General features: G+C 36.6%; 1 protein-coding gene across 1 annotated transcript; it reads left to right on the top strand.

Moving 5' to 3' along the window:
- Nucleotides 1–2,725: 2,725 nt before the first annotated feature.
- LOC145677947 (phenylalanine--tRNA ligase alpha subunit B-like) lies at nucleotides 2,726–12,642 on the top strand (the record flags this gene model as incomplete). The annotated part of the gene is made up of 3 exons (XM_081748187.1): nucleotides 2,726–3,051; nucleotides 10,066–10,203; nucleotides 12,425–12,642. Coding segments are annotated over exons 1-3 (512 nt in total), but the record flags the coding sequence as incomplete, so codon positions are not given.
- Nucleotides 12,643–13,329: the final 687 nt, after the last annotated feature.

The raw sequence follows: 13,329 nt of genomic DNA, 5'->3' as shown, positions 1-13,329 counted from the left end.
TAATTATAGAGGCTATTTAACTTTATTTTAACTTTTGAGTTATCGACATCTTTTTTCTTCTCTAGTTTATCATCCGTGTTTCATTTCTAAGAGCTTTTAGTACTCTAGCTTCTAGCGCAAAAGTTAAACTTGCCCGTTTTTCTATTTATCCGTCAAAGCGTACGTTTTTCAATATATCCGTCAAACCGTACTTCCACATTTCTGTTACTGTAGCTGTGAAGTGATTTAGCAATAATTTTCCGGACACAACCTTGAATACCAATTTATACAAATAATCAGTAGCGGATTTAGAAAAGTACTTTAGGAGGGGTTTTTCTGATTGTTTCGTTTCCTAAAAAGTCCTAATTTTATTTGGGAAGTGCTTGAAGTTTATGAGTACAGGCATAACTAATATTTCGTTTCGTTTATATGTTTAGCAATAATCTTCCGGATACAACTTTAAAAATCATTTTATGCTGAGAATCAGTGGCGGATTTAGAAAAGTATTTTGGGAAGGGTTTCTTACTAATGTTTAGTTTTTTTAAACATTCGTAATTTTTATTTGACGGGAGCTTAAAGTTTATGAGTAAAGGCATAAATAATAGATATTTCGTTTGTTGCAGACATTCCGTTACTTTGGGGAACGGGCCTCAGTCCGAAAGACCGCCCCCCTAACCTTCGCAAAACCGTCACTGCTGGTAATTAGTAATAATAACGATTTAAAAACAATAAAAAAGGAAGTCGCCCAACTCACAGTACACGCACTATTTCTACATTCACAGATGGAATGAAGAAAAGCTTTGTCAGAATGGTCGAATGCTGGTTGAATCCCGGACTTCCCGATAGAAGCGCAAAAGCTAGTCACTCAGTCATGTTTGTTGTGCAGTTGTATTTAGCTTAACTTAAATATATTCCGTAGTCTTTTTTTTTGGGGGGGGGGAGTTCCGTAATGATATGTTGAATCCCTCTTGTTAAAAATTCAGAAAACTTAAGGATTGGGTAAACTGTGATGGTGGTTCTATAAAACTTAACTGTAGAATTTCAAGAATATACAGAACCAAAAGCTCTAGATGTGCAGTCTTTAAGTGTATCATATAAATCTAAGTATTTCTCTTATGTTTTATTTTAATTTTATTTTGTTTCAGAAAGAGGGTATGGAATATTTTGAAGTAAAAATACTACATACTATTTTGCTAGTTATTTGTGTATTCTTTAAAAAGAAGTGTTTACTTTTAGGGTTGGCTGATTTACACCAATTTTTTTTTTTTTTTTTAATAACTGGTTTAAACCACAAAAATAAAAAGAATGAAAAATGCGAATCGTGTGAACTTCATGGTAACGTTTCCAGATATCAAACCACCTGCAATAGTTTTATTTCCCTTTCACCTTTTAATCAAGGTGTCCCATGTTCAATTCTCGGTCGAACCACAATCCTTCTTTCATGCGTAACCCAAGTAGCGGTTCGGATGTCAGTTTAAGCGAAAGTCTTCTCCTTGATAACCTCGGTATTTCGTAAGGATGTTAAGCCTAAATATATGAAACAAACCAAATTGTATATTTCTACATGCCTAAATGCGTGTTGTTTTATAAAGAAGCCAATATTGCTTAAATATATTGATAGAAATTGGCAAAATTTATCGATTGCCTGCGCAGCTTCCAACATTAGCTTGGATTGGACTTTCAGAGATATGTACGTACTAAATTTGTAATTTAATACCTCAGTTTTAGCGTACTGATTATGGTACGTTGACCTTTAAATTTTACATGCAAAGCAATAACAGGATTTACCCGTTATTGTCTTACATTTCAAGTAATGACGGGATTTTCCCAATGGCTAGGGCGGGAGATTCTCAACTTAAGAAATTTACTGACCGCACTTCTTTAAGCTTATGGGAGTTCTTCCGGCATAACCCCGCTGTTGCATAATAACATCAAGGCGAAACAAACTTAGGCTATTTCTGTGAATATGTAATATAAATACATAAAGCAAAACATCTAAGTCAAAAAAGCCTGGTTTAAACCAAAAAAGCCTGGTTTAAACATCCCCCCCAAAAAAAACGGGTTTTTGGCATTTTCAAAAACAACCACGGTTCTTGCCAACTCTGCTTACTTTTGTATATAGGAGGTTAAAAAATTCTTATTATATACATTGGTTAATCCTGTGGAATTCATAATGTAAATATGTTGAAGAAAAATTGTTTGAAATATTTTTTCGAAATTCATAGTTTATTTTCGATGTTTTATATTATTATCAGCATCAACCACTAATTAAATGATTTTTTATGTTATAGAGAAGCGATACAAAGTCTGTTTTATCAATTTAAAGCAGTATTTTGAAAAAAGCCCAAAATTTCCGAAGCAAAAAAGCAAAGCAGAAAAAACCGAGTTTTTTTCCAAAAAAGCCGTTTTTTTTCCGAGCCCTTGCATCTCTAAAAGCAAGATAACTTGTGAGAATTTATGTGAAATAAGTGCAATGGATTATGTTTGGAACAAATTTAAATGTGAAATTTACACTGAATTTTAATGAGATTAATCAGATACGTAAATATGTTCAATCTATAAATGATTGAAGAGAGGTTCAAATTTCCCTGCAATATTGAGAGATTACAAGCAATTTCCCTTTTTCTCTTTTCTCCAAAATTTACTCAAAATTTCCCTGCGACAAGGGAAATTTCCCTTCAATTGGCATCACTGCGTATAAATATATAATATGAAGTATCCTCGCGCACGGAAGACAGGGTGTTCTCATGTATACTATTACCTAGATCTGTACCAAGTACTAAGTTTTATTTCTATTTGGTTTTTATAAAGTTATTCATGATGTAGGAAAAATAACCTTTGTGTGGAATGTTTTTGCTTCCAAATGGATACCAGACTATGATCTGGTATCACTGCCAACTGTAGTGGAATGACAACATGGCAGCCTCCAGTACGAAGGACGAATTGCCGGAAAAAGTTCTTCAGTATTTATCGGAACATAATGAAGTTGATACTCTTGACCTGGCAAGTGACCTAAAAGTAAACCATCAGAAAATAATTGGAGCCGTAAAAAGCTTGCAGGCCTTGGGAAATGTAAGTTCAGTGGTTACTTTCGATGGTACACATTGTGTATGTTGCCACATATTGTAAACAACAATTCAAATTAGTTCTCAATGTATTACATTTGTAAATCTGGAAGGATTACTTGAATTGAATTTGGTTAATTTTTTCGGCCTATGTACTATGTTAAATTGGTCAAAATATGTTTCGCTTTGTTTCGTGAAAAAGAAAAAGTATCGCATGCTGCAAGGATTGCATAAGCACTTGAAAGCATTCCCATTCATGCAGTATAAGAATATGGACGCCACTTTTAAAATTGTTTATCAATATTCTTGTAACAGATGCTCTAAGGCGCTTGAGATCATTTTGTTGGCGCATGCCTGGGCTTAAGTTTAGAGTTGCCCCTCCAGTCTGAAGTTGCCCTTGGACTTTGTAACATACAAAAAACAGTGCTTAAAGTATTAAAAATTGTTACATTTCACTTAACTTCAGTACTCCGTGTGTTTCACAAAAATTTAAAAGGTTTTCTTCATTATTTTTGCGCATCCGTTACACCTGTTCGCCATATTTTACAACTACCATGTTGCTGAAACCTTCCGCAATGCTTCCGCATCTGGCAAATAGTACTAACTTCCACATATCTTTTCTCGTATTAAACATAACTCTCCTGCCCAACTTACATTCCTAAACATCAAATAAAAACTTCAAATTATCATTTCTTACCTCATTTCTCCTGTAAATTTTCCTGATTTTTATAAAAAGCGGAGGGGTAACTCTAAACTTAACCCCATGCCTGAATAATTGTGTACAGATATTGGAGTTAAGTTCCGTTGGTGGTCTCCCAAAATTTACGGTAAAACTAATTGAATTATACGAAATAGCATTATTCAAACGAAAAATGTAATTAAGATCATCATTGTACGATGAATAATTACGGAGTTTAGTATAGAGCTATGTGAAGGTCTGTGGTGAGGCCATAATAGGTAAACTGGCAATAGAGCATAAATGTGTCATTGTTTCTAACCCACTAATCTAGGAAGTGCGTTATGCTAAAGTGGGATGAGACGTGCCGATTGATTTTAGCAGCAGTCAATAGTGCTCCACAATTTTCATCCCTCATGGGTCGGTCCTATTTTAGGGAGGCATAGATTATTAGTGTGTAATTTCTCGTTTCTGAGTGAGTATACCTGCTGGAGAGGGCGTCGTAAAGTTAACCCCTCATTTATTTAGAATAAAATTCTGTCTATAACTAAAAGTGTCTATCTCTGGGTGCCCTTCTGATATCTTATTGTACAATAAACACATTTTTCTGACAGGTGATACTTCCAATGCATTAGTCCCTAGGGCTGAGGGATGAAATATGCTATTATGGGGTCTCGTTAGTTTGTGTGGGACATGAAGTTTGATTTCTGATAATAAATGTTCTGAATCTAGTGTACTATGAATTATTGTATGTAAAAAAGATAAAATGAAATGAGTCCTCTTGCTTTCCAGCGTTTGAAATGAGTATTTGCTTCGAAGATCTTCATACTTCCTTGTTTCTTTATACCGGTGTGTTAAAAAGTTTATTTTGAACATTTTCGATTTTGTTTATATATTTCTTACTATTAGAACCCCATATTGTCGCTACATATTACACCTTAGATCTTACATAGGCAATGTATATAGTTTTGAGGACATTGGTGTTAGAAAAATCACTTCATAATCTCACCACAAAGCCAAGGTTCCAAAAGGCCTCACCAACTACTGTGTTGACGTGAATATCGAATGATAGGTTTGACTGTAGAGTGACTGCAAGATCAGTTATATAATCCACACTCTCAATTGGTGTTTGATTAATAGTGTACACGTTGTGCACATAGTTAATTTTCCTGGTGTATGATACTACCGTACATTTTTTAATATATAACAGCAATTTGTTTGATTCACACCATTGGAAAGTAGAATTTATATAGCTTTGCAAAGAAATAGCGTATAATTCCGTGGAGATACTGCAATAGATTTTTAAATCGTCAGCAAACAATAGTATTAAATGAATAGAGATAAAAATTGGTTTAAAGAGCGCAAACCATCTTGTTGTAGGCGGGCTCTAAAATGCACGAATGGTAGCTAACCGAGTGAGTGCAGGGCAAAAGCCGGTGCATCCGTATGGAACAGGCGCTTCAGGGTTGTCGCTAAAAGGCGGGAAGGTTCTAGATTACTGGTCCCCCATGTAGGTTAGTAGCTGGGTTTGTTTCTTTCTGTACTTAAGTATATGCATTTAATTTACACAGTATTGCCGAGCGAGTGATGGTGGGTTACAGCCCCGCAGGGTACGTTGTTTTCTGTCTTTATTACTGCTGAATGGGAAGGGGGACCAGTAATCTAGAACCTTGCCCTAAAAGCCACTACGTTTGGTCAGTTGCTTTCATAATACGTCCATTGCAATGCCATATGAAGTGTTTTCCCACTACACTTATTTATTCGTATTTCCACTGTTGCTGAGGCCCCTGCTCTCTACAGACACGCTGCTGTGCGGGCCCTTCTGCCATGCTCATGCTTTTTTTTCTTTCTTTCTTTCTTTTTTTTTTTCTTTTTCTTTAGTAGTCATCTAGCACAAATTGATTCGTCTTTTATACCAAGCTATATCCTCCCTCACAGTGATAAGGTAAGGAAACGGGTTTATAGTTCCATTGGAACATTTCTTCGTTATTTCTGAACATGACAAAGTTTACAAGACTGAACAATTGAAAGGTACTATTTTTGCACAGTAATAGAGAGAGAGAGAGAGAGAGAGAGGCAATATACATTCATAAGTAATTAGTGAAGAATAAACAAGCAGGTAATTAGCAAATATTTGCAAAAGAAATTTACAACTGAAGTAAGGAAATAGGACAGGATTAATTGTGTATACGGTATTTAGGAAAGTAACATTTAAAATAACTTTATGTTACTCTGATCCCGGGATCCATAAACAAAATCTTAGTCAAACGCTTTGTCATTCGAAGAACACCTACCAATCTGTGCTAGGTGGTGACTCCAAGCAAGAATTAGGTTATTAGCCTAGATTAGTAGGGTAGTATTACTTAGGTTAGTACATTAGGGTAGATTAGTAGGTTATGTTAGTAGAGTATGGTAGGATGGGTTAGGTTATTAGAATAGAGCAGGCTAGGCTAGGCTAGTGTAGATTAGATTAGTTTATGTTAGTGCTTTTATGTTTCCTTTACAAGGCTAATGTGGGTTTCGAACTCATACGTGCTCTTTTGCACTTGTAATGGTTTCACACTAGTGACACTGTACTTGTAAACATAAAATACAGCTTTTGTACACAGTGCAGAAACACTCCGCAGAAAATATCTAATACAGTCCTTTTTCATATGCACACACTTATTTTAACCATTTTTTTAGCATTTATGATGGTTTCAGACTAGTAACCTACTTAAAATATGCAGTTAGTATACGTTACAGCTTGGCCACCTGCATAAATAAATATAGTTCTTCCTTTATGAATTTGCAGATTTTACCTTTAATTTTTATTTTTAAAAAAATGGGGCACATTTTCTTAATCTGTGCCTTTTATCAATTTGAGACAGCAACTGTGGTAAGCGATATTCTCACCAATAATTTTGAGAAGAGAATAAGCAAACTACTTCTATTCGTTTAAATCTGGTTAAACAATGAAGAACCCAAGTACTAACAAGTATTTGGACAAATTACGAACAAGTTTCGACGAAGAACGCACTGCAACTGTACAGCAACTTCAAGAGCGGAATTAATGGCTTTATTTCGACGTCTTTATTTGATTGCCACAAAGAAGGGAAGCAAGTGATGATATAAGATCACTGTGGGCATGTGGAGGAACAGGAATTCGAATCGTAAGAGCAGCAATGAGTTTCACGAGCTTTTTACTGCTACTCAGGGCCATTAGATTCGATGATTTCGAAACCCGATCTCAGAGAAGAGATATTGACAAGCTATAGATATACCACATTGACGTGACATCTAGTCTTCTGTTTGAAGCGCCGCTATCGGCTCAAGGAATCCACTCCCTTTCGCCAAGGCTGTCTCGTTTAGCAACAGCTGAACCCTTATTGGCTAAACGCGTGGTGTGTCGATTGTTTGAGCTTTAGTTCGCATTTTTGCCACTCATCAAGACTTTGACAGCATTATAGCAGCAATTCGAAACGTTCTAAGTAATTTACTCAACAATTGCATGCGTTACTTCAAATAAATGTTACTAAATATATTATTGTATCTGAAAATGTCAATGTTGGAAAAAAGCAAACGCGCGAGTAGTTATGTTACTAAATTTGGTGTGAGTGACAAAAGGTTAAGGGATGCTGGTGGAGGGTAATGAGACCGAACACGCCTTTCTAACTCAGACCACAATGGCTCAATGATGTTCAGATCTGGTGATTGTGGGACCCAGGGGAGGTGTGATAGCTCCTGGACATGCTCCTCAAACCATGATTTCACCGTTTTTGCAGTATAACAGGGTGCCAAATCATCTTGGTAGATGTCATCATTATCAGGGAACAATATTTGGGCCATAGGTAGAACCTGGTCCCCCAAAATGGTCTCATACGCCTTAGCATTCATCATTCCATGCAGGGCTATGATGGGACCTGCAGAAAACCACGATATCACTGCCCATACTGTAACAGAACCACCCCTATGCTTTACAGTTGGAGCAGAAGTCTGTATCATAGGCCTGTGACGGTGTTCTCCATACGTAAACACGACTGGTTATTGGAAATAAGGTGAAGGTCGATTCATCGAACCACATTACGTGTTTCCACTGCTCATGAGTCCATGCCTTGTGGTCCTTGCACCACTGGACACACCTCTTCGCATTTACTGCTAAGATCAGGGGTTTGGCGTTAGCGGCCCTGCCATGAAGTTCCCGTCGCACTGTTTTCGATTAAACCGGGTTCTGTAGGCCGGAATTGAGTTCAGACTTAATTTTCATTGCAGCTGCTACAATCCGTTTTAATGCTTTCCAGTCCCTATCTGACAGGATTGTCTTTCAACCACTGTTCTGGTTTTCAGACGTCGTTTGCCCATGAATTGTGTATGCCCTCGTGACATTGGACACAGTGCCTTTCGATACCCCTACAGTGTTCGCCGCTGTTGCCACTGAAGCTCCAACCAGACGGGCACCAACGATCATGCCTCTTTGGAAGTCTGTCAGGTCGCCCATTTTACCCCACCACTTTCATACCACGATACTCAACAAGTGAACTGGTTACTGCTGATGGAAGAGGAAGGTTCACATCACACATTGAAAACAAAAAACGATCGGCAACCGCAACACGTGTTGTACAGTGGAGTGACAAACTTACGTGTCCTGTATGAAGTGTTTTTAGAGTTTTTTTGTCCAACCCCTGTATTTGGCTCTCGTAAGGTAAATCTGGACGTCTGAATATATTTTTGCTTTTACAAGTGTAGCTTTGGTGAAGGGTACATACAGCTGTTTGACTCCACCTTCTTTCCTGTTTCACTATATATATACTGTTGCAATGATGTAGTTCTATTTATAAACCTCAAGTTGTAAATGTAACCTTTCTTTGGCCTTTTCTAAATTGGCACATTTTCCACCCTGCTCCTAGCTCAGGAGTTGTGCAAATTCAGTTGAACAACGACAAATGGAAGAGAGCACAAAGCAGCAATGTGACCACTCGGATCCTTCTTTCCCTGGAAGAAGTTATGCAAATTTGCCCATGGATGTGATGTTAGTTTTTGTTTATTTGAAATGTAATAGAGAATCTGGTAATTTTAATGAAATGTTTCTAAAACAAGATGGAAGATAGAAATTGTCTGCAATATTTTTCTTTACTAAACGTTATGACTAATCTTACAGTGTCAATCTGTATATCCCAGCGAGATCATTTCGGGAGCCGCTACTATCTCATCCTTAGTCGCTGCAAGTATGAAAATCAATACCCGGAACTCATATATTTGTTGATCTGTAAGTAACATTAAATAAAACATAAAACATAACATAAACAAACCTACCATTTGCATATAGTGAGTAACTATCACAAAACCTAAATAAATGAATAACAGCCTTGCTTGTTAACGGTTCGCCATCAATTCACAGGATAGTTCATATTGGTAATAGATATTTTATGATCAACTTATGCGTTCAGTAGTTAGTCTTTTTAAGTTAGTTTTGTGCGAGAAAAAATGACGAACAAACTGTGATCTGATTACTGGACTCAAACCTAAAGTTTCGTGCCGTGCTCATAATTATGCAAGTGTAGTGTATTCGCTGATTTTCATACTTGGAGCGACCGACAATGAGAACAGTAGTGGCTCTCGAAATTATCTCGGTGGAATTTGACACGGTCTGGTTAGTCACATCATTTAGTATTTGATTTTTTTTTTTTTTTAACACCTTACCATCTTCAATATGTTTAACAAAGACGTGTTTATATCATTCTACCTATCGAAAATTAGCATATGCGTTGGTTTTTACGTGGTTCTCCTGTTTTATTGTATCATTTCGTTCATTATCACTGTCACCCTTAGCCTTGAAGCATAATCGTGGGACGTTACACTTAAAAATATCAATGTTACACTTGTCAGTGATGTAGTATGTATTAACTCTTTTCATTGATGATAATAACCAGGAAAGTGTTCAAAAACCAACGTTTGCGTTAGGCTTTGTCCAAAAGAAACTTCCTGTATTCACTATACAAAAATTTCTTTGTGCGCTTCCTGGAAGTTACACAACATGAACACATGTACATGCACAAAGTGGTGCATATCTGTGGGAGAAACTGTTTTCCGGTGATTGGTGCTACTTAAAAATTGTCTCTTTAAACCTAGGCACCGATGCTTCTAAGATTGTTTGAAATCAATTGAACCGCTTAGTAGATCTTCCAAAACTAAAATGCTTTTTAATAGGAAAAATTAATATTATAATCCAAGTTAGAGGAGTTGTTTGTATATTGTGCTTACTGTTTACAGCCTACTGTCTTATTCTTGTCTTCGCGATGGCTCCTTGGTACCTTATGATTACATCGTCACTTCTTGGTATTAATTTTTATTTTGTTCTATTTATAGGTGATCAAAGCAGAGGAACGAAGTAGGCAGCAGTGGGAGCCGACATTTGAGGGCAGAGAAGTGGCGAGAAGAGGAAGTTATGAAGCACTGGTTTTCCATGCGGTGCCTGAAAATGGAATTAGTCATGTAGATCTTATGGTACGCATGTTGTATTGTCAGTTTCCAGTGCATTGTATATTTTTGTAAGTTGTATATAATGTCCCATGTAAGCTGGTAGGTAATCAAGTCGCATTACTATTACCTTCCCAAAAGAGAAGTATAAGGTATTAGTACGGTTAAGAAGGAACTTTTTTTGAAATGTATAATATTGCTTAAAATCATTGAAATTTCTTGAACAGTCAACACAACTGAACAGGGATACTAGAGGAAAATTCGCTACCAGTATTGACATTTCAGAGACTTAGTTGCTATCTAACAACTTTCAAAGTTGGTGAGCGACAGAAAAATTCTTGATCCTAGCAAAAAAGTGGGAAGAAATGCTTAACGAAACTCCATGTACAGTTTTTTGTTTATTTATTTTCTTATTGCATTATGTGTAATATTTATAGTTCTACTTTGTATATTGTTATTGTATTAAATTATTTCAAATGTACAAAGTGTCAGTAGTTACTGATCAACAATGGAATGACAGAGAAAAGTAAGATTGTAGGACAGTAATGATTTAAGAAATAAAACATGAAAACGCAAGAACTATTGTGTCATTGGTAGCTTAATTGGTAAACGGAAGGCAAGCAAGAGACAGATTCGAGGGCCTGCCAATCCAGGTTTTCTTTTTAATAGAAATTACATATAGGAAGGTTGTTTGTTCGTGTAAAGATAAATGTTAGTTCCTGAAAAAGAAATGTTATGCTATAATCTTCTTGAACCTTGAATTGTCAACACCGTAAGATAGGTAACTGTGAATCATGCATAATCGTACATATAGACTTCTTGCTATTTAGTTAGGGAACATTGTATGTTTGTGATTAAGAGCATATTATAGGAGCAATGACACTTAAGAATTTTGAAGACATATTAATTTAGCACGTCATAAGCGAATTCCATTCACCCATGCAGTAACCCCATAGATACTCAATTTTGAGGAAATTGGGCTAACTCTAAGGTAAATTTCTCCCAAGACAACCACGCGCTGTCCATACACAAAAGAATATTGAAATTGTCCGAACTGAGCAGAATCCACAGCATCTCTTGGTATGTCTATGACTGCTTTGGGGTTAACTATGCGACAAATATTGACGTAGGATTTAAAAGTTCTACCCTTACAAGTTGCAGATAGTCCAGCATCTGAAACTAAATGATAACCCATGACAGAGACAATTTATGACCGACTGATAGCCAAGGTAAACGAGGACGATGATTTGATGAACAAGCAGTGGATGTCAGGTTGAGCTTTCACTTCCATCTCAATATCTTCGTCTATAACCAAAATTTTCGTTGTGGGGCCAAGCGAAATCCGCATCAGTTACACTAGTTTCTTTTACAAACCACCAAAATAACTCCGGTTATCGTGACGGCTGATCGCTGTGGATATGCTGAACTTATTTGTTGCACAAGAACAAGTATCCCCCCTCTTCCCTCCATTGTGACAATGCCTGGTTCCAACAAAATGTGGCAACGTTCCCATACTGCACAGAAATCTGCGGCGGCTCTGCGACCAAGTTATTTCCTAGTCTACTGGCTTTCCGATGTCCCCAAAACACCCTGACTTTGTGTTGTTTGACTGATCATCGTAAGAGCAACGGCTAACACAGAAATGTTTGTGCATAAATAGTGGTCATCTACGTAAAGTTATTTAGTAGACGTAAACATGCCCATCTCTTCAGCGTATCTGTTCGTTGTCATGATTAAGTCGTTCAACTGCTTAAGCTTTTCTTTATATCCGTTTCAAAATATCCCGTCCTTTTCAAACGTCATTTATTTCTCTATGTATAGGAATCATGTAGTAGTATACGTTTGTGCTGAAATGTGTTCATTTATTTCACTTCATTTTGTTTATCTGTATTATTATGAATACCAAGACATCGGAGAGCTACCTAGTGAGTATATAATTAGCATTCTCGGTAGGAGCTCATGTGATTCGTATCCCACGCTTGAGCTGTAGATCCACGTCTCATTTAGCCTGTGCGCTGAAATGGACACTAAACTCCAATACAACCAACCTAGCAATATAGACATTGGATCTCGTAGCAGTGTACTATATTTCTTTTTTATGAAATGAAATGAAACTTATTTTAACGTCTTACAGTATGAAATTCAGGCTCAGAAGATGATTTTTTTTCTATGATCGTGTTAAATTTAAGTTTGTTCATTAGTTCCAGCCTGTATAATAACTTTACATTATATATTATTTTCTTTGCAGAACTCTGGTCGAAATGCTTCAATTGGCTTCCGAAAAGCAATGTCTCTTAAATGGCTTCGTGTAGATAACAGTAAAAACCCGATCCTTATTTATAGGAATGTTGATTCCATCACAGATCAAGTTCAGACAGATATGCAACACATAGTTAACAACAATGCTGATCAAGTAGATGACAAGTTGAAGGACGAGTACAGGAAGAGGTTACTAATTCGTCAAGTGTAAGTAGCATATTTCGTATTCGTTAAAGTATTATATTTACAGTGATTGGTATGATTATGCATGGAAAATAGCGCCGGTTAAATGCCCAGTAATAACATATTTGTGCAAATACAGTCTGCACTGTTTTCCTACATTTTGGCTTGAAAAATCCTGGTGCGCCCTATAATCGAGTTCTCCTCAGATCATAAATCTTCAGTTTCAAAATGACATGTACACGTATTATTTTGCAGCCTTCAATTTGAATCATTTCAGTTGTAACAGCATATCCACATTTCCTGTTTTAAACTACAAAATCAAACAAATCTTTTTCCACATCTGGATATTTGCACTTTTGCCCTCGAAATGAACACCGAATTTTCAAACTATTTAAGAGTTTCTCTTCACTTGCACTCCACCGACGAACTTTTTGTCATCAGCATCAAATCTGCGTCCAGCTTTGAGCTTTCCGTATTACTTTGCATAGCTGACAACTTGAAGTTTAAATTTCTCTGTGTAACTAGTATTCTTATTTCTCGTCGTTACTCAGAGTTTCTCGAATTGATTTATCAACTTTGAATTTCCTTACACTGTCCCTTAAAATAGTCACATCACCAGACCTCCCAATACGCGAAACCTGTCCTGTTGGTGATGAGTCATCCTTAGTTATACGAGAGTTGAAGAAGGGGATGCAGGGAGATGTAACTCTC

This window comes from Thermobia domestica, unplaced genomic scaffold (assembly GCF_964235325.1).
Source record: "Thermobia domestica unplaced genomic scaffold, izTheDome1.hap1.1 HAP1_SCAFFOLD_1657, whole genome shotgun sequence".
Taxonomy (NCBI): Eukaryota; Metazoa; Arthropoda; class Insecta; order Zygentoma; family Lepismatidae; genus Thermobia; species Thermobia domestica.
This window is presented reverse-complemented; position numbering and strand designations above follow the sequence as displayed.